The sequence below is a fragment of the Halichoeres trimaculatus genome, unplaced genomic scaffold (assembly GCF_033239565.1).
Source record: "Halichoeres trimaculatus isolate MK-OKI-2021-1 unplaced genomic scaffold, fHalTri1.1 fHalTri1_scaffold_11, whole genome shotgun sequence".
In the NCBI taxonomy this organism is placed as follows: Eukaryota; Metazoa; Chordata; class Actinopteri; order Labriformes; family Labridae; genus Halichoeres; species Halichoeres trimaculatus.
In genome coordinates, this window is record NW_027437189.1 from 20946372 (window position 1) to 20967073 (window position 20702).

The window sequence follows — 20702 nt, forward strand, 5'->3', positions numbered from 1 at the left end:
CACGTTTTAAATTTAAAGACAGTTTATTTTCACTTTCCAACAATGTGTAAGTGTACGTTTTTATTACCCAAAGCTATGCTGAGGGAAGTGTAGAAATAGTCAGTTAGTACTGTTTTCCCCCTTTAGTTTAGCATATAGATATGTTTTTTTAATCCTCCACATTACATGAAAATTGCTTACTATTTACTCAACTGTTTACAAGAAAAAAAAGGTAAGCAACAATGTAAAAAAAATTAAATCTTTATTAAGCACAAACCTTCAAAGTACAGATAATATTACTGCTTGACTAAATGTCTTACTCCTACATAGCTTTTTCTTTTCAGGATACTTAAGTCGTTTTGGATTTTGATTTAATAACTTTTGAAACATTAGGCCTTGGTCTTCTGGACGGACGCAGGGCTGAATGTTTCTGCTTAGTCTGTGACCGCCCAGAACATGAGAAGTCCCATCACTATCACTGCAACCATCTTCAGAGTCAGCTTCAGCACGCTGAGACACTGCAAGGAACAAAGAAGTGGACAGGAAGGCAAGGATAAACAAACAGTGGAGTAAATGCTCGGCACAAAACAAACAAGTGCTTACTTTTTGTTTCCTGGTACAAACTGGAGCAGTCCTGAGGTCTGGCACATCCTGAACGTTAGCATTTGGGAGAACCAGTGCAGGCTTCTTCTCCATGTTGTTGTTGGTCACAGGTTCCTGCAACTCTTGCTAAAAGACAAACAGTTAACATGACTTTATGTTGTGTGTATGTGCTTCAAAGACGGTAAGTTTCTGTGTACCAACCTCTGATATTTCTGCAGAGCTCAGGTCCTCTTCCACATCTGTGGAGCTGCTGGTTGAATCCCTGTCACTGGAAAGAAAAGTTGAATGTAAACATTGTCCGGATCACTCAAAGCTCAGGTTGTCTTCATTATTTGAAAGGAACAGCTCACGAAAAATGTGATGGAAAAGCTGCTTACCTTTCAGATTCATATCGAATGACTCTTGACAAAGGATCCGCACAGAACTGAACTTTGGTCTGCCTCTCTATTAAAAACAAAAAGAAAACAACAACTGATGAATCGTGGAATACTTGCACCACTGAGAGAAAGATTCACCCACACTCACCTTCTCCTCCTTCCTCTTTGTCACTGTCGTCATAAAACTTATAGAAAGCCTTAATTCTTTCCTTTTCTTGATCCCAGTTCCTCTCATCTTCACCCTCGTCATCTGCTTGCTGTGAGAGCTCAGTGACCCTGAAGGATTCAACCCCGGTATTGAAGAAGAAGCTATCATCCAAAGATCCATGGTAAGAGGAGATGGTGGTTCTTGTGTCTTCTCTCTGTATGCTTGAATAGAGGTCTTCAGCAGGATGAGTCACACCTGAGAGCAGTGTTTCCACCTTGTTTGTGTCCTCTATGGTCAACAGGTCTTCAATCTGAACGGTAGGAGTTTCTGAGTTTGGATCCCAGTTAATGTCGGGATCTGCTGTGACCTCTCTTTGGTAGTCACTTGATGCGCTCCTGATTGAAAACTCCGCTCTGTTTCCTGACTGGAGCTGACTCTCTTTGTGTTGTTCGTCTTCTGGTAGGCCCAGGTTTTCTGTACATATGTTCAGATGCTCATCTCCTCTGTTTTCTTCATTTTCATAATCACTGGAGCTGCAGGAATCACTCTCACTCACAGCTTCATCATCGGACGCTGCCTCACCTTCAGGGAGCTCCAACATCCCTCTGTCTTTTCTCTCACTTGTCCCATCCAGGTCCCTCAAGTATTCAACATCTTCTAAATTTTTGCTGTACAGATACTCTTCCTCCTCTTCCTCATCTATGTCCTCACCTCTGGCCATGCAGGTTCCTTCTCCATCTTCATTTGCAGCTGAACTGCTTTCACGTAACTGCTGCCTTTCTTCCACATACTCACAGGAAGAAAAGTCTGAGGGGTAATCTGCAAAGCTCTCACCTGCCTCTTGGTGCTCCTCCCCAGAGAATTCTTCCACTTTCACCACACACTCATCGCCCTCAACTTCAGCGAGGAGATCCTGCAGATTCTTCACGGATATTTCTGGAAACTCCGGGCTCCAGTTCTCCCTCTCGTGGTCTTCTCTGTAAGGATTTTCTATCTCCTGTGCAAAGCAGTGCTCTCCCTCTTCTTCCTCTCGTTTGATTTTCATGCCCTCACACTCAGAGTCAGATGAGTCCTCTTGCTTTCCTTCCTCCCTCTCTTTCTCATCATCTTCAGTCCCGTCACCTTTTATCCCCATCTCGCCGCCACGTGCAGGGACTCTCTCAAAATAGGACACCTCCTCATCACTTTGCTCTTTGTTTCTATCTTCAGTGTGTGCAGCACCCTGAGGTGCCAGAGGTTGTCCCTCTTCTGCACAGACCCTGTCCTCTTTATTACCACTGCAGCAAACTGACATCAACAAATCTCCTGGTTCCTCTCCTGCACTTAAATCTTCTTCCTCTTCCTCATTACCTTCATCACCTCCTGAGACAGATCCTTCCTGTTCAGAATCTCCCTCTGAGCTTGTGTAATTCTCCTCCAGTGTTTCGTCCACACCCATGACCCCTACACCTTTAAAATCCTCCTCATCCTCCTCATCTGACCCGCCTTTTCCATCATTTTCTTCCATGTTAACATCTTCTGCTTCAGTTACACATGTAGCTTCCTGGTGCAGATCATCGTCTTCCTTTGTCTGTTTGCTCTCTTCAGAGGTGTCTATTTTGTTCTCCTCACTAAAATTCAAATTCTCAAAATCCATTTCTCCATCAGCAAATGACGGACCAGATGTTTCTGGAACAACATCATCAAACCGAAGTTGAAAACTTGTGAAAATAGTTTAAAATTAGGACTAAGATCACAAAAAACTGATCCAAACTTACCTGAAAATGCATCACTCAGAAGATCAGCAAAACTTTGTTCCATCTTTGCAAGAAGCAAAAACAGAATTCAATGTAAGAAATTATCTCACTGTAAACATTAGCAGGTCGCCACAGATGATCTCTTCTCTCAGCAATGAAGAAAACACAAAGTACGACTCATCTGTTGCTGCTGTGAGTGGCTTCCTGTCAAACACAGAGTGCAAAAATAACACAGTGAGACTCGATGGTCAATTTCAATGGTTCAATACAAAATGAAAAAAAGTCTACCTGATACAAGCCTTACCGTGAAGAAGAAGTTAACTAAAAGCTCTTCAATAACTCCTCTTAAAGAGTAAAATATCCAAAGCAGTGTTTTATGTTTTGTGCCGCTTCAGAGACGTACCTTTCGTGAGCTCATGAAATGATGTCAGCTTTGATGTGGTTTTGGTTACAGCTGCATGACTGAAGCTGCAGCAGTCGAACATGCTCACCAAACCATCACTCTGAGTAAAGTGCAAATGATTCATTTAACACTTTAAAAACAACACTTTCCAACAGTGAATCTTCTTTTAGTTTCTTTGGTTTATTTTAAAAGGTTAAATCAAGTGAAACTTCATAAAATCAAAACATCCTGGTGTAATGGCAGTGCTCCTCCAGGGGGACTAGAGCTCATGGCGAAGGAGGTAACGATGGTTTGGCTTTAGGTCGACTTCAACAGGAAAGTGGTCACTCACCTCCAGAGCCTAAAGTGCCATTAAAACAAGATTAAAACTTAGATAAAGAAACAGAATGTACCAGAGAAAGATTTATCAACATGTTTACCTCTTCCTCAGTGAGATGAAAATTCTCTTTAAAGTTGAATGGCTGAGCTGAACCTGGAACTATACAGGAAATAATCTCACGCCCATGGACAATGATCCTGTAGGACAATGTCAGCATCAACACAGTCAGTCAGTCCATGCTCGGTTCAACTCAAAGGATGACTGAAGCTCTTAAAGGAACAAAATCCTACAGTAAATAGAGTGAATAAGATGGTCTCCAGTAGCCCTGACCTGTCGTACGCACAGTGTGTCTTCTCACGCACAGTTGTGTCTTGTTCGTCTCCAATCAGCCAACGAAACTTGGGGTCACTCCTGAGGCGCACCGCCCTCCAGCCCTTTATGGTGACGTAGTTGCAGTCTGCATTCAGGTCTCCTAAGATCATCACATTCTGGGTAAATGACAGGAAGCCAGAGAGGAAACAGATAAAAATCACTCCTGAATGATATTATTCTGTTTGTGAAGGCCACACTGAGGAGGTCCAGAGTGAATAAAGACAGAGAACGAGCAGGACGGATAAAAATGGATGGACTCACATCAGTCTTCCACTTCTGGTGAACTCCTTTGAAGACGGTGTACAGCTGGTCCATCTCCTTCATGGCATTTTTGGGACAAGTGTGATGACCAATCAGGACAAAATCCTTTACCACTGTAAAAATGAATTATTGTATGAGAAGATTGAGGAAAGTGGAGAGCAGGACATGTGACAAAGGGTGTTGAGTCGAAACAGTGACCTTTGAGTCGAGCGCTGTAGCCTCGTTGTGTGGAGGTTGCAGTGTATTTTTTGACACGCATCATACTAATGTTTGTTTTGACGGTAATCAGATATGAGATAACCTTGCCTGAAATGATAACTGGTACAGAAACTCCCCTGGGACCAGAAGAACCCTGAGTGCTGAACGATGGAGGGATCAAAGAAATCTAGTCGCTCATATCTATGTATACATAACTTAGACAGACTTTATTGATGTCTCTTCTAGACTGAGCAAACCAAATTCAATTGAGCAACCACAAAATCAGATACTTTTTTTTCTGATCCCCATAATCTGTGATGAGAGAAACAATCAAATTTTCTGTGGGTCTCTAACTACACAGAGATGGTCAAGGTTTGACTTCTCATGTGACGGAAAGACGCTCCAATGAGAGACAACGCAGAAAAATAAAACCCTTGATAACGTGGTAATGTTCACATAAACTCTGCCTGATGTTTGGACCAGTGGCGATTGCTCTAAGACCCAAAAATCTCTCCAAAAAGTGTTGATATGTTCTGCTGTGTGTACATTTCATTCACTAAATCTGCGCTAGAATTCCTTCATCTTTTGTTCAGAATCAGCTCCTATCACAGGTAACTGACTGGACTTCCTCCTCATTCATCCCCGCAGTTTCTCAGCGCTTTAACACAGTCAGACGCTGAGCGTCTTCTGACTTCAGCGGGGAAGCGTAGAGTGGGTTGTTTCACTATGGAAACTGGACGGTCATTGGATAAACGCTGGGCTTTTTCCCGCCCTCGGACGCTCAGCGTCTCTGAGGGTCTATGAGGCAGTGGGCTGGGCTGGACGCTGGGCTTCTGCATGATGATTGGATGATCTGTCTGAGTCCGAATCCCTTTTTGATTGACAGTGAAATGAGCCAGTCAGCGATCTTGACGTATAACCCTCCACTGGAGCATCTTCTGAGTTTTACATTCAGTTGTTCTGGACTGATCCGGAGGCTTTATCAATCCCCAGCGAGTTTACCTTTCTTAAAAACGACGAGCGTTGTGTTTAAAGATTCTCTCTCTTTTCACCAATAAGCAGCTACAGCTACAGCTGCAGAGCTTCTCCCCCTGTCACTCACACTTACAGCCTGTTGTAGTCTCACGTAGCAGCTCCAGCTGCTAACAAGCTGGCATGGAGGGTAGAAATTACGTTTAAATAAATGAATAAACAAATTTATGATGTAGGCTGGAAAAAAATGAGCTTCCCCTCCTTGACTGACCAGCAGCCCCCACTGGTCTGGACGTATAGAAAGATGACTGTCATATATCAGCACATGTAAGCCACATTTTTCTCCTTGATTCATTCCTTTCAGATTTAATTTTCCTCTTACACGTGGTGGGGGAGTGAAAGCGAATGATGAAAGGCTCTCTGGAGAACACATCAGTGTCATTGGCCCCTTCCACTTCTACCCTGGGATACTGGTAATGCTCCTTGACCTCCAAGATATCGTTCCTGGAGAAGGTCAGAAAGGAAAAAGTCACCACCAGGGATGTTATTCTCATCTGTCTTGGCATTGGCCTAGGTCATGCTGAGTGTGTGTTACCTGTAAATGTAGACATACTGCTCCTTGTAGGTCTTCCTGCCTAGCCTTTCACTTGCAACATAGGAGTATGAGTTGGATGAGTCAAATCTGCAATCATCATTAATGAGATACTGATAAATGCTGTCTGACACACCTTTATGTTTAGTTCAACAGTTTTTGAGAGCTTGTACCTGTTAAGATCCTTCACCAAAGCTGGGACTGCTTCTCCTTTTGAGTCTCGGACCTCCTGAATGAGACACAAGTCACACCGAGAGAGGATCTCGGGAGCAGAAGAAGAAAAAACTGTCCATCAGGTGTCTAGTTGTAAGTGGATGATGCTGTAGTCTTGACACTTAACTCAGTTGATTACCTTTAATAAAATCCCCATGACCTTCTTGTTGTGCGCCTTTGATTCACCAAAGCTCTGAACATTGAAAGCGCAGATTTTCAGGCACGATGTGATGTTCAACACACACAACCCGACAGCAAAGAGCAGACCTGCAGTCCTCATTTTGCAGAAGATTATCACTCTGTAAGAAAAAAGACTCTTAGGTAACATCCTCTTTGTGAAATACATTACACAAACCTCCTCACCCATGATCACCCACAGGATCCACTTACCTTCAGGCTCACAGGGAGACTGACCTCAGGACAGCAAAGATCCATCTCTTCAATGACCCTGGGTGTTTTTTGGGGAACATGCAGGTAAAAGTGTGTGAAAGACTGACACACAGGTGAGTGTGTGTTGGATCTGCTGTGTCAGTGCCTGAGGAGAATGCAGCTTCATCTGGAACAGCTAAAACAACTGAACACCACAAACAATGGCTGCGTCACACTCACAGCTGGGACTGTTTTGTCTCTAAGTTTGAGTGAAATCTGACAATAGGTGCTGCCGTGTGTCATCTCTGTCACTTTCATGAACATTTGAGTAGAAATAACTGATTCATACAGATTACTGGGAGAAAGAATGGTGCAATATAGAGATACAGTGGCTCTAATGCTGAAATCATTAGTAAAACAGGTTTCTGTATCCTCTATATTTTCTTTGTTAAAAATGAAAGTTTTGACACATCTTTATGATCCAAAACAAGGTTAGCTTTAATACATTAATAGGAATTTCCTGAATATTACAGAAACTAAGCCAGAAGTTGTGGGGAAAAAACTCTACTCTTAATTGTCCTATATGACAGGACTTTTGACTTCTTCAATGCATTTTTTTTTACTGAGCAACATCTATTTGACAGCTGCCTTGAAAATAAAGGCCAAACAAAATGTTTTTTATAATTGTCCATGTATCATCAGTCCACATGATCTGCTTTATGAAAATCTCATCCTGACATGATATACACGTTCAATTTTATCACACGTTGCAGATAACACCAGCTGTGAAGAATTTTCCAACTGCTGTCATACTGCTCTTTTATAACATGAATCTACCTTCTAGGCTCAACGTTTATGACCATAAACCTTTAACGTTTATTGACATGTCAGTAATTTATCTGGTATTGTATAGTTAAGTGATAAAACAGATTTTCGAATCACAAAGCAGCTCTAGTCAGATTCTCTTTAAAGAAGGTGATTTTTGACACATCTCTGTCATCATAGTTCACAATTCGCTAGGCGCCGCTCTGTTGGCTATGGCTGCCTGTTGCAGCAGCTCTCTCTTCTTTGTCCATTTCTAGTAATTTTTTTTGTCTCTTTTTCGTAATCTTTGTATTTGGAGTGGATCATTACTTTGTATGGCTCATTTGTTGGTCATAGACACCAAACTTTTTGTGTCTTCAGTGATATTTTTACTGCTTTTTCTCCTGTGTTTGTCTGGAGATCCTACATGTAACCATGGCCGCATTGTTTACATGTGAACTCAGCTGTTAGCAGCCTGTAGCATGTCAGTGCTAACTGGTGTAAGGCCTGATGTCTTCCCACAAGGTGAGGAGAAGGAGGTGAGGACGACATGCTGGTTCTCAGGTGTGAGCTAAGAAGTGATGACATGGACCTGTCCTTCCATCCATCGTTATTAGGAACATAAGATCTATCTCCAATAAGATGGACGAGCTAGCTGTGCTAACCCAGCAACAGAGGGAATACCAGAGGGCAGAGTAGCATCATGCTATTCACAGACATGGCTAACTGAGCTAACATCAGACACCAACGCCACATTGAGCTTCACCTGCTGTGTGCAGACAGGATACAGGAGACAGAGATGGAGCATGACTGAAGAAGCTCAGTCCTGGACCCTGTGGAGGTGGAGGCTGGCTGAACTGGACAATGATGGACAAGCTGTCATCATCTATTTTCTTATGGACCTTTTTGCACTTTCTCTACATTTTCTTACTTTTGTTTTCTTGATTGCTGCTGTGACTTCAATTTTGTTGTACTTGTTACAATGACAATAAAGTTCTGTTCTATTCTATTCTATGATAGGATCAATTAACACTGGATAAACACCCAGATTGAGGATCCTGTGCTCAACTACCTTCACAGAACAGTAAAGTTGGGAATGAAACAATCAAAAGAAAAATGACACTTTCATTTGGTTTAGTGAAAATACTTCTTTATTTCTAACAAAAAAAAAAACAGTAAAGGCTCTTTTTTCTCAGTGCTTCACTCTCTGAGGTTAGTTCCTTCACCACAACAGCTCTGCGATTATTACCGTGATTTTGTACCATTGCCTCTTTTTGCTTTTCCTCTTCCAGCTAGCTTTTCAACCAATAAAGGTGAGTCAAATGTGTAAGTAAGTGTAAACAGTATAAAGATACTTCTTTTTAATTGCAAGTTTCTATTTAAACTTTGTGCAAACATCCAACAACACCCACTTTGAGTTTCAAGTCCTCCACTGCATGAATTACAAAATCATCCACAAACTACAAACTACAAAATTTTCACTCTAAAACACCAGAAACTAAATAAAACAAACTAATAAGACTGCATCATATTGGTCTAAAACAGCCTGAGTATCGAGGTGAGGCCATTTCCATGAGATAGTCTTCAATACGTGTCTCTATGTCAGAGTACAGATCTTCAACTTTCTCCCTGAAAGGGGGATGCCACAGCCACAACATGGCAACCTGAGCCACAGCAAGGATCAGAAGGAAGAAAACCCACACCTTCCACCAGGAGCCACACACGCTCTGTAAATAAAGACGAGAGCAAGACTTTTTAATGCTGAAGGCATGTCTGCCATGATGCATTTGTGATAGAGTGTAACACACACACACACACACACACACACACACACACACACACACACACACACACACACACACACACACACACACACACACACACACACACAGCTCACCGGTTTCCTGCGTTGGCTGAGTTGTCGGAGCTCATCTCTGCACTGCGACAGCCGGGCCTGGCTGGACTGACACTCCTGCTCCATGGCACACAGCTCAATCTGCAGCTCCTCACACTGTGCATACACACACAGACACACACACACACACCAAACACACACAGAAAGGTCATTTTAACTGCAACTCTTTCTGTATGTTAATACTGCTGGAGATCCACAGGATTTTCCTTTGTATGCTGAGTTTGCTGAGAAAATTCAAGGCGCTGGTGTGACCCCACAACGCAAGTAGCCCTCAAGCAGCTGGCCTGGGTTTCAATCAAACCGTTGGCCTCTTTATCCACTACACTGTCCGCTTTACATATAGGCTTACAAAGATTCTGAATGTATAACTTCCAAAAATTGACAAAACATTTTTTGTTTTCCAAAGAAATGTATGATAAATTATATAAATACTGCTAAATTTATGCACTGTTTGTAAGAGGAAATTCAAATGTTTCTTAACCAAGGTGGTGTAGTTTCTGACATGCTTGAAAAGTCATCTAACTTATTTAGCATAAGAATGATTTTCATCATCTAATTTTTAAAGATCCTGTGTTTTCATTTATGAGTCCTCACTTTGCATTTTTGCACAATGGTTTTGCACTCATCTTGTTTTTCTTATTTTTTGAAAACCCTATCTGAATGTTTCTTTGAGTCAGACATTTCTCGTTCAGGATTTAACAAAAATAGAACACTGATGGCAATGTGATACACTTAGTACAAAAAACGTCACTCTTTACCTCTTTTTCTTTGAGTCGTAGTTTTTCCTGAGTCTGACGTAGCTCTTCCTCTAGCTGAGAGACCCTCCTCTCTGTCATCTGAGGCCCTGCTTCCTCTGACGTCAGTCGCCCGTGCATCATGAAGTCCGGAGTCTCATCACTCCCATCTAAGAATTAGAAAGATAGACTCATTTTCAGTTCTGCACAAAAAAACATCAGTGCTTGGAATCTGAACTCTGTTCAGATTTTCCTTCAAATTACAACTTTACAGATTTCAGAGTAGTCTTACCTGTCAGCTGTTGTATTTCCTCTCGAAACATTTGGTTGTCCTCCTCCAGCAGAGAGATACTGTACTGCATCTCCTTCTTCTCTTGGCTTAGAGACACAACACCGTCCTGCAGCTCGGCCTCTCTGGCTCTGGACAGCTGGATGAGACACTTGTGTTTTTAGTAAGCATTAACACTGAACCTCTGACCATCGACTAACAAACTCCTAGACTGTACCTCCAGTTGGCTGTGCAGCTGTTGCAGCTGTTCTCTGCTGACATGCTGGTTCTCCCCGAGTTGTTCATAACTCTTCTTTAGCTCTTCATACAGACCCTGCCATCTCATAGACTCTGATTTTGCTGTACTCAGCGCTTCCTGGAGGCATAATTTCAAAGATAAGTCATTGTTATCTTTTTAGTTATATTTTAAAAGAAATACTCCATCAGCATTAATGTGTCCAACAGAAATATCCTGGTTGTAATCTTTAGATTTTAAACTATTATTAACCTGCAGTGTTTCAGCCAAGCTGAGTGCCTCCATTTTCTCTTCTGTGGCTCTCTGCAGGGCCTCCAGTGCCTTCTCCTCATACACCCTTTTCTGCTTCTCCATCTGTATCACCACTTTCTTCACTGCATCCTTTGAAAACTTCTGTAAAAAAAGATAAAATTGCTGAGTTAAATTTCAAAAATGCTTACAGGGATGGGTGCAAAAGACTGCCTGGTGTAAAGACGCAGTTTAGAAAAAAGACTGTGATATAGCGCTCAGTGGTTGCCTCACAGCTGCTGTTCTTACCTGCAGGCAGACTTGCAGCTGCGCCTCCAGAGCCTTGATCTTATTTCTCAGCAGATCTTCATTGCAGCGAGCCTGTGTGGGTAAGAGAGGAAATGGCTGTCACGCTTCAACCTGCAGATGGAAAATTAATGGTTCATGTACCAAAATGTACGACAGCTTGTTCTTTCACTGTCTGTGCTTAATGGTGCAAAGAGGGGACTCACAGTGCCTATGAGCCTCAAACATCAACAGTGTTCAGCATGTGATGCACTTAAACAGTGCAATGTTATACACATTAAAAAACATAGAATCTGCCTGAAAATTACAAACCTGGAAGTTGGGTGCTGAAATGCATTTTTAAAAATAAACAAACAAATTGATTTTTAAGAGCCTTTTATCTTTAAAATAAAATAGAAACAATATTCCTCCTCATGCACAACAGCTTGAGGAGTTAGATGACGCTAATGAGAATGTATAGCAGCTTTATCAGCTGCAGACTGTCACACCCTTCCTGTATACAAATGACAGCTTACACTCATCCAATGCAGTACTGACAGGAAGCTCCAAACCACAGAGAGCATAGGCCTTCCTGTGAACCACTGTTTTACACTGCTGTGTGTGCAACTGTGTCATTTTCAAAGTCAAATCAGTCAGAGAATCAAGAACAGCCGTATGTAACCGACTGTAAATCGAGGTGATGTGTTTTAAGTAAAATGAACTTTCATTCCCGTGGAGGGGCCTACCGTCCATGTTTTGTGAGAGGAGTTCACGAGGTTGGTCGTGCTCTCCTGGAGGGCTGCCAACTTCTTCCTCAAGACCTCTTCTCTCCACAGGGCCTCCTGATAGTTAGCAAACAAGAGGCAGACGTAACAACATGGTAATAGTGAAGGCAGCTAAAGTCAAGACTTTAAAAAATGAAACAAGAATAATAAAAGATTTAAAGACAAACAGTCTGTTTTGTTGCTAAAACGCTGTAACAGAAACTTTGGTCAGCAACAAAGCAAAAACTAGCTTAATAGCGCTAACGTTAAACATCTCAAGCTAGCAGTTTTACTAGATCATCACAAATCAATGAGAGTGTGCTCAAACCTCAAAATACAAGCCCTACAAAACAATCCTTGGTCAATGTTGCAATTGTAATTCAGTGAAATTAATTCTGATATCTTAAAAAAAGGGTTTAAGTATTAATGCAGTATTTACTTTTTACACTTATACTTAACACACCCTAACGTAACTAAAGGATCATACATTTCCCATTTAAGACAGACTGTTGCTAACTGTTGCATACTTGTATCACTTTGTATTTACCCTATTTCTCTTACCTTTAATCTGCAACTACATAATCTTTGAGCTCCTGTTAGAAGTTTTAACCAGTTGTGAAATTGTTATAATTACATTATGAAATGATTAATACTATCATTTCATTTACAAAGGGAAAAAAGGCTGTCAGAATTGTTACTTCACATGCAGTCATTTAACAGCCTGATATTATTCTGCAGTAAAGCAGGGGTCAGACAATTTGCTCCTGCTTTTTCACATTTCTATGGCACAGATCTTCAACATTTGAGTTTAAAGAGAAAGCAGGATGAGATCTGTTGTTAAGAAACATTACTTACAAATATGATAGAGCAGCAAAAAGAAAAGATGAACTGACAAGGGAGGTGCTAGACAACCACCATTCAATATTTCTTACAGAAACTTTAACATTATTACGTACATTTAAAAAGCATTTGTTCTGCTTGAAGAAGCCATCTAACTGTTTAGAATATTGTAATGTCAGCTTTAAATAGAAACTAAATGGCCATAAATGCTGCACAACAGTGAGTGTTGAAAACTATTATTATTATTATTATTATTATTATTATTATTATTATTATTATTATTATTATTATTATTATCATTAAGAAGCAGTAGGCTTACCTGCAAGAGGTCAGCAAGCAGCTTGATGTCCTTAATGGAGTTAAGGGAGAAGAAACTCAGTTTATTTTTATTTTCCATCAGTTAAAACTAAACGTAACAAGCTAATAAATAACACCACGGTTAAAAATGATTCAACTATGCTTGCAAAATTAAAAATATGCTTAGATGCACTAAACATTCAAATGCATTTCTAAGATTTTTTCATAAAGCCACATTTGGTAACTTACCGATTCTTTGACAATGACAAATCCAGACCTACACAACAGGAAATACATTAGATAAGTGCATAAACATTAATCACTTTTGTTCAAGATGAGATCATTTTGAAGAAACCCACTCTGTCTGCACGCTGTTCTCTCGCAAACTTATTTTCTTGAGAATATTTTCATTCAGAGCAGAGAATGTTTGGTGGCTCTTTTCTGTTTGGATGAATGATTTGGTGCTCGTCTTTTGAACTTTAAGAGAAAGACACGCACAAACACAAAGAAAGATTGATATGATGAAAAAACAAAAATTAATTTGCAAGTTTTAAGGAAAAAAAAAAAAGCATATGTCTGGCAAACTTACCATGAGCATTGTTCTTTTTTTTAACCATGGTTTTTGTACTTTGCAGATTTGACTCCTTGGCCGTTGGCATGGAGGTAGATGTTTGTTTTTTCGCATTGTCGGCTTCTGGTCTTGTCAGTGTAACGTCTTCTGACCATAAAGACGCCTGGTAAAAAAAGAGAGAAAATAAAAATTTTAGAAAATAAATTTAAAAAAGAAAAGAAAAATATTTGTATTTATATTTCTTTGGAAAGCTGAAATCTGGATCTAGTGCACAATATGAGGTATTTCTGGCAGAAGATATTTACCCAGTTGCTGGTGATTTTATCATCAGTTTTGCTGCTGTTTGGTGCCAGTACTGTCAAAGGACGCCCATTAGAAGTGGGAATATTTTGTGTGTTTGTATGCAAAGTCTCCGACTTGCTGATTGAAAGGTAATGTTTCATTGTTAGTCTCTTTTTTCTAGGTTTTCTCTTCGAAGAACAGTTTGCAGTCTGCTCCGGGCTCACAGATCTCCTTCTTTGAAATTCCAGATGCCTCTTATCCTTCATTTCAGTCTTTATGCATAGTGCATCAAAGTCCCTGGGAGGGCTTCGACATGATGTCACATTGTTACGTCCTCGCAGGTGTTCACGTTTCTCCGCTCTGTAATCCACTATTTTGTCAAAGTCTTTCATTGAGGAGAGCTCTGTTCCACTTACAGCCAGGTCATTCATGGCAGTGTTAGAGCTCAGCAAGCTTGAATCAGGAGCAGAAAGCTAAGACATTGGCAAGATCTCACAGAGATGGAGAGGAAATGCACTGTAAAAAAAAGAAAAAAGCAGTTAAAAGAATCAGTGATGACATGCTGGTTCGAGTTGTGAAAGTAGTTCTTCTGGATGCTATAGTCTGATAATGTATAAGGATATATGACTATTTAACTACATTGATTTAATTCACAGAAAGAAAACAGCTGTGCTGAAACAATAGAATACAGCGATGTATTTAAAATGTTTGAAGTGGTAACAAAACAGTTTATTCTGAAAATATGACACAAGTCTGACTTGAAATTTTAAAAAAGTGACGTTTTGAAAACATCCATGTAGAAACTTTTGACCTCATTTTTGACCACATATTTGTTTTGAATAATGCATTAAAACCTCTTGAATCAAAACCTCTGTATCACACTAAAAAACATTCTTTTGTGACCTGTGCATGTAGGTTGTAGTAAAAAGTGTAACACTATAACTTTTAATATAACTACTGCAGTAGTATTAGAAGCAATTATATTGAGAAATGTAGATGTTGCTGTTTTGCAGCATATAGTTTTTGCAGAGAACTATCTTTTCAACAATTTCCTAGGCCCCAGTAAGTGTTCCTAGATACTAGGAAGGGAAACATGCAAGATAATACAAACGCAAGAAGCTGCCTGATAAGCAGAAACCTCGATTGAACTTACCCTACAGGGCTATTTCATTCGGTGGCCTAAAGTCTTCAGGAGTTGTCGGAGTAGTTATCCATTTTCACACTCCTCTCATACAGAGTGCAGGGGTTTTGTCTGTGTTTCACATGTAGCAGTTTCTGTTGAGCATAATTTTACAGGAAGTGAGGAGAACCACAGCGTCATATGTTCCTCTATCTCAGCAGCCACTCACACCAAACTGATGGCACACACGGGTGGGCCCCAAGATTACACACAGACCCAGCCAATTCCCCTTGCATGCAGCCTGGGATAAAAGCCCATCACACTGAGGAGAGATGTGTGGTATTTAAAGATGGCTCTTGTGAATATTATTTTTCAGTGGCAGTCAAAGTTTCCTTAAGAATCAGCCTATTGGTGCAACTTACTTTACAGGGCATCAGTAGCTTCATTCTTAGCAGTGAGTGTACAGCCTGTGACTGCCTGCATTATTTGCTCGGCCAACTAAATTTGTACTCATTTTATCAGTTTCAGTTATGATTATTAAGTCATAAACATGAGTCTGGCGTAAAATCATAAACTCTGAATATTTACACCATTTATCAGTTGACATAGTCTCAGAATAAATCTGAATTGCCTTCATAAATCCCAATACAACAGCAGGATAAGTACTAACTGTACCTTTGCCTACAGCGCCTTCGAGTGGTTGTCCCAGGATATGCCAACGTTTCCCCTGAACAGCTAACTGTAGACGTCCTTCTCTAATCTCGCGATACTTCAGTAGGATATCTCGTGTATCCGCCATCCTTGTGGCTCTTTGCAGAAGGGCACGGAGAGGCCGAAACAAGGGTGCCCGGTGTAACAAGAACTAGGCACTTCATCTTCCAAACATGCTGTCAAGGCTTGTCTTTGTCTCAGGTATGCATTTATCTTTTTCTGGAGATTATTAGTCAGCGCGTTATGTTCTTGTGTCAGCGCACTGTCATGGGATAGAAGTTAAAGTTTGAAGTGACTGTGAAGGGTAAAGTGAAGGCCGCACATTGAATGAGAGACGTGCTAATCTTAGCTGTACGTAGCTGGTGTTACTGTACTCTGTAGACTCCTTAGCTTTGAAAGCCTGATTCCTCTTTGACCGAGGGCATTGTAACTGTTGCTATAAACTGCACTACATGTGTTTTGAATGTTCAGTTTGATTCAGGTGGTCACAGTTAACACAAGACAAGCTAACTAGCAAGCGAAAGCTAAACAGGCTACCGTCAGCTAGCAGCTCTGCATGCATGTAAATGTAAATGTCACCTTTTTGACAGCAAGGATTTTTTCGGTTTCTGAGCTGATTTTGTCAAGAAAATGTAAAAAGTATTCGATGCATTTAGTACCACATTGTGTTCTATTGTAACTAATTTATTAGTTTGCTAATGATTCATTGCCTACAGTCGTTAAGTTGATATAGAATAACAAGTACCACGGTGTTCCCAGCCTTTAAGTGTATTTATTTTTCGTTTGTTTGCATGTTAATGCACAGTATAACAACACACATTTTGTTGTTTCTGAGTTTTATCTGACATTCTAACTTATCCTACTTTTTGAAGGTTAAAGTGTTCAACATTTAAGGACTTGGAGACTTGATTAATTTTGAAAATAACTGATAAAAATGACTGATGAACTAAAGGCAAACTGTTGTCTGACATATTGTTCTTTTTGCAGCCAATGCCTTGAAAGGCAGCGGCCCCCTTGGAGCTGGGTAAGTGTATTTCTGTTATTATAAGATCCTTTTTGTAATATTATGATGCATCTGTGCAACAATACAAATCCTGCCTATTCTGTCCCTCTGACTGTTTATTATGCTGTGTCCCACAGTCTGGTCCAGGCGTCTCGCTCCCTGCACACATCGTCTCAAAGTCTGGCCCCAGTCCCTGCTTTGCCAGAGAAGGGAGGCAAAGTCCGCCATGGCTTTATCCCAGAGGAGCTTTTCCAACTTCTGTACCCCAAAACTGGAGTAACAGGTCAGTAGACTCAAACCAAGATTCAAAATAAAAAACTTTTCAGTTTTTCAAAATAAAAAACTTTCAGTTTTTTTATGTCCCCTGTTTGTTTTGGACAGCATTTATATCAGACTTTCTCTGGTCCTCTGACTACGCAAAGCACTTTTAAAGTTCAAGTCACATTCACCCATTCATACCACAGTCACAGATGTAAAGCGCACATAAGCATGGAAGCAGCAACCTTTAGTCTAAAAATATGAGGCAATGCAGAAGTGCTAAAATCTGCTGTTTCTCGAGTGTCCACTTGAGGCTGGCTCCGGATGTACCTCATGTCACATACACGCCAAGCCCCCCATAAAAAGCTAATTTCACTATCATGTGACTGACAGGCGCCCTATAGCTGTTAGTGAGGAGACTCAAAGCCTGCATCACTTCCAGTATAGCTGCTCAGAAACAGACAGATGACATCGATGAGACTACATCCATTAATAAGTACTACAGTCCTGTCTGGAACTTTTGTCAGTGAAGCCATCCAAAAGAAAGAAGAAATCAGATGCTTTATTTGACAGCTGTAGAAATGTGAAGTTTGTTTGACACTTTTTTGTCAACACTCCATTTATCAGCCCAGCAGGAGAGTATGTCTCTCAGATGCTGAAATGTTACAACAAGAGATGAGCAAGAGACGGATCTGAAATCCTGAATATTGTGGAAACCTACAGTAAAGCACAGTACTATGAATGAAACCCCCCAAAAATCACGACTCGGGTATGCAGCTTGATATTCTTCAGAGTACTTAGAATATAATGGGTTGTTGCATATCAGTTGAATGTTGGTGCTAAATGACAGAGGGCGTAACTTTTAACCAACAGATAATAGCTGTAATGCAGAATTATTTTTTGTACAGCTTTAGTTTAGCCAAGAGACATGATGTTTTTCTGAATGATGAGACATGTTCTCTTCTGCCCACAGGACCCTACATGCTGGGAACTGGACTCCTCGTCTACTTGCTGTCAAAGGAAATCTACGTCATCAACCACGAAACCTTTGCGGCCCTCTCCATAGGTGCTGTCATTGTCTACGGTGTAAAGAAATTTGGTCCAAGTGTTGCAGCTTTTGCTGACAAACTGAATGAGGTAGGCTGGCAAGGAAAAGTTTTTTTGCAGGAAGTTCTTTTGAAAGTTATGGACATTTTTTTCATCATTTTCAGGCCTTCTGTCTCAGTTGTTCAGTCTTTTTTTAAATTTTTTTTTATTTTTTTATTTTACGAAATCAACGAAGCACCTCTGTGATCATGCTTTTTGTGTGTGTGTGTTTGCAGGAGAAAGTGGCCAAGGCTCAGGAGGTGAAGGACCTTGCTGTGTCTAGCCTCACTAAGGCCATTGAGGAGGAGAAGAAAGAACAGTGGAGAGCAGAAGGAAGATCATTGCTGTTCGATGCTAAGAGGGTGAATAACAACAATATGTTTCCCCAATACTTTCAACAAATTAAAACAAACAGCTTCAAATGTACTCAACTATATGTACTCTGTAACTAAACACCACTCCTTCACCTTTGAGCTGCTGGAGCTTAAAAAAAAAACAAAACACCATAATGTGTTTTTGATTATATTGACCTCTGCTGGCAGCAAGTGGATACTGCAACAATACTGTGTCTGAAGTAACCACCATTTATTAACATGATAATATGAGTAACAGACAAGTAAGAACAAAATGAAGAAAACAATTTGATTTATTGTAAGTTAACAGTACATGGCATTAACACGTTTCTCATATAACAAAAAAGGGAGGATTTTGAATTGTTAATGTTCCATGTGCTGGTGCAGCTTGACAAATTACAAATACCATTAAAAAGTTAATAGATTTTATTGGTTCAATGCAATAAAGGAAAGTGGAAAATTTCAGAGACTCAGTAGTAATATTTAATAAAAAACATTTAAGCATTTATTTCTTTTATTTGTATTGGTTATGGCTTACAGTTGATAAAAACCCTAAATTCACTTTATGAAATATTGAGACACACCTGAATAGTGTATCTCCCTTTGGTAACATAAATCAAATTTGAAACAATCTCTTTCTTCCCTTTAACACCATGTTGAGACAGCATAGAGAAGTAATTTTATCTGCAACAAATCTTTACCCCTCAGAACAATGTGGCCATGCTGCTGGAGACAAACTACAGAGAGAGACTACACATGGTGACCAATGAGGTGAAGAGGCGCTTGGATTACCAGATCGCCCTGCAGGACCTCCACCGCCGTATGGAGCAGGAGCACATGGTCAAGTGGGTGGAGAAGAGCGTTGTTGGCAGCATTACCCCACAGCAGGTCAGTCCCTGAATGCTGCTGTCAGAGGACTGCAGTGAGCGGTTTGTCCGTTTGAGTGTTAATTGAGAGAGAGCATCAAATGTCTTCCTGTTTGCTTCATTCCCCTCGATCAAACATCACTTTCAGAAAACACACATCCCTCTCACTGAGCTCAGAAGTGGAGAAGGTAGTTTTTATCTGTGCAACATTTTGTCTGCCTAAGTAAAACCTTCTGAGCAGTTCTGACTTTAGACAGGAGATAACCTCACGGCTCTGGACTTCTGTTGATTTCTCTTTTATTTCAGTGAAAAAGTGAGCATGTGTAACTACAAACTGTGGATCTTTGAAATGATCAGGATGGTAAAATCTGAAACCACTGGTTAAAGACAAGTCTTGATTTTAAGACTGAAAAATCACAGAGAAACACACTCTGTGGGAACTGTTCTTCAGTCAGTGCTCTTTCAGTTAAAGAAGCAATCATGTTTCAGTTGTGAATAAACAAAATACACATCGCTCCTACTTTCCTGTCTTCACATCACAGCCCATACACAGGTTGTTGAAACTGCAGGTGCTGTTCTTATTGGTGAAACTGTCCAGTCTTATACAGGTGTGTTGTTTTTTGTGTTACAGGAGAAGGAGAGCATCGCCAAGTGCATCTCAGACCTGAAGGCTCTGGCTAAGACCACCCAGGCCACAGTCTAAACCATCAAGTCTTCAGAGAAGGCTGCTCTTGTCCCTGACTCTTTGCCCCAAGACGAGACGTTCACTTTTTTCTTTACAGAATAAACTATTTCCTCCTTTAAAGATTGTCTCTGTCAATGATATGGGTGTGTACAGTATTTACCTGTCAGCTGGCGGTAGAATAAAATGTTCTTTAATTCAGCTAAAAATGGCTGGTTTGTTTTTTCCTCTCCTGGCAGTGTTTATTTAATGTAAGTCCTTTTTAATTAATTATAGTCGTAAATATTTGTGGAGCAATCTGCTAGCTATACTGCAGTTTTATAACCATGGTAGATTAAGTTTGAGTTCTGTTTATTGCACAGCCGTGTTTTCTCGGGCACCTCCAACCTTTGATTCTCCTGAAAGAGATACTCAAAGAATTTGTGAACCTTTGGACCCATAATGAGCCACACATCATTCTTCCCTCCACCAAATCATAAACACTGACCAATCAGCCCACCCCTTCCGATCTGTTACGCCCGTCACATTGATGCACTTTGATCCTAAACTCTTTGAGCAGGAAGTCAAGGAAATTTTCACACTGAGCCGTGATAGTGGTAGATGCTGTCTGCTCCAACAGGTCGTGGTTAAAAAGTAAATTCCAGGGGAGAAGACGATGACAGAGGAGCAGAGCTGACACTGACAGGTAAAACAGGATGAATAAATCATGTCAAGACCATAAGCTCAGAGTTTTTGTTTGAAATTAAATGGATAACTTTGTTTTTATTACAGTGTTAAGAATTGGAAATGTTGTTTTGCAGTTGGTGGTTTCTTTTAGAGCAAAACTCTTTTTGACCC

At 40.5% G+C, this 20702-nt stretch overlaps 4 protein-coding genes across 4 annotated transcripts; 1 reads left to right on the forward strand and 3 right to left on the reverse strand.

The window, feature by feature from the left end:
• Positions 1-153: 153 nt before the first annotated feature.
• On the reverse strand, positions 154-3015 carry LOC141799492 (uncharacterized). Its single transcript, XM_074681743.1, has 6 exons — positions 2865-3015; positions 1108-2775; positions 960-1026; positions 784-850; positions 583-708; positions 154-497 (listed from the first exon to the last, which is right to left on the reverse strand). The coding sequence occupies exons 1-6, from the start codon at positions 2905-2907 to the stop codon at positions 414-416; spliced, it is 2055 nt and encodes a 684-aa protein (XP_074537844.1). The 5' UTR covers positions 2908-3015; the 3' UTR covers positions 154-413.
• A 464-nt stretch (positions 3016-3479) lies between these two features.
• Positions 3480-6614, reverse strand: dnase1l1l (deoxyribonuclease I-like 1-like). Its single transcript, XM_074681744.1, has 9 exons — positions 6564-6614; positions 6313-6472; positions 6134-6222; positions 5964-6050; positions 5751-5872; positions 4199-4311; positions 3896-4053; positions 3666-3762; positions 3480-3586 (listed from the first exon to the last, which is right to left on the reverse strand). Exons 2-9 carry the CDS (start codon positions 6451-6453, stop codon positions 3506-3508), a joined length of 888 nt encoding a protein of 295 aa, XP_074537845.1. The 5' UTR covers positions 6454-6472; positions 6564-6614; the 3' UTR covers positions 3480-3505.
• Positions 6615-8588: 1974 nt separating this feature from the next.
• Positions 8589-15047, reverse strand: traf3ip3 (TRAF3 interacting protein 3). Its single transcript, XM_074682068.1, has 14 exons — positions 14940-15047; positions 13810-14302; positions 13523-13667; positions 13293-13410; positions 13183-13210; positions 12956-12985; positions 11779-11874; positions 11057-11128; positions 10772-10912; positions 10502-10639; positions 10288-10423; positions 10020-10165; positions 9244-9357; positions 8589-9073 (listed from the first exon to the last, which is right to left on the reverse strand). Exons 2-14 carry the CDS (start codon positions 14215-14217, stop codon positions 8873-8875), a joined length of 1773 nt encoding a protein of 590 aa, XP_074538169.1. The 5' UTR covers positions 14218-14302; positions 14940-15047; the 3' UTR covers positions 8589-8872.
• A 618-nt stretch (positions 15048-15665) lies between these two features.
• atp5pb (ATP synthase peripheral stalk-membrane subunit b) lies at positions 15666-20027 on the forward strand. The gene is made up of 7 exons (XM_074681628.1): positions 15666-15818; positions 16605-16641; positions 16758-16903; positions 17852-18015; positions 18201-18326; positions 19026-19205; positions 19815-20027. Exons 1-7 carry the CDS (start codon positions 15791-15793, stop codon positions 19884-19886), a joined length of 753 nt encoding a protein of 250 aa, XP_074537729.1. The 5' UTR covers positions 15666-15790; the 3' UTR covers positions 19887-20027.
• The last annotated feature ends 675 nt before the right edge of the window (positions 20028-20702 follow it).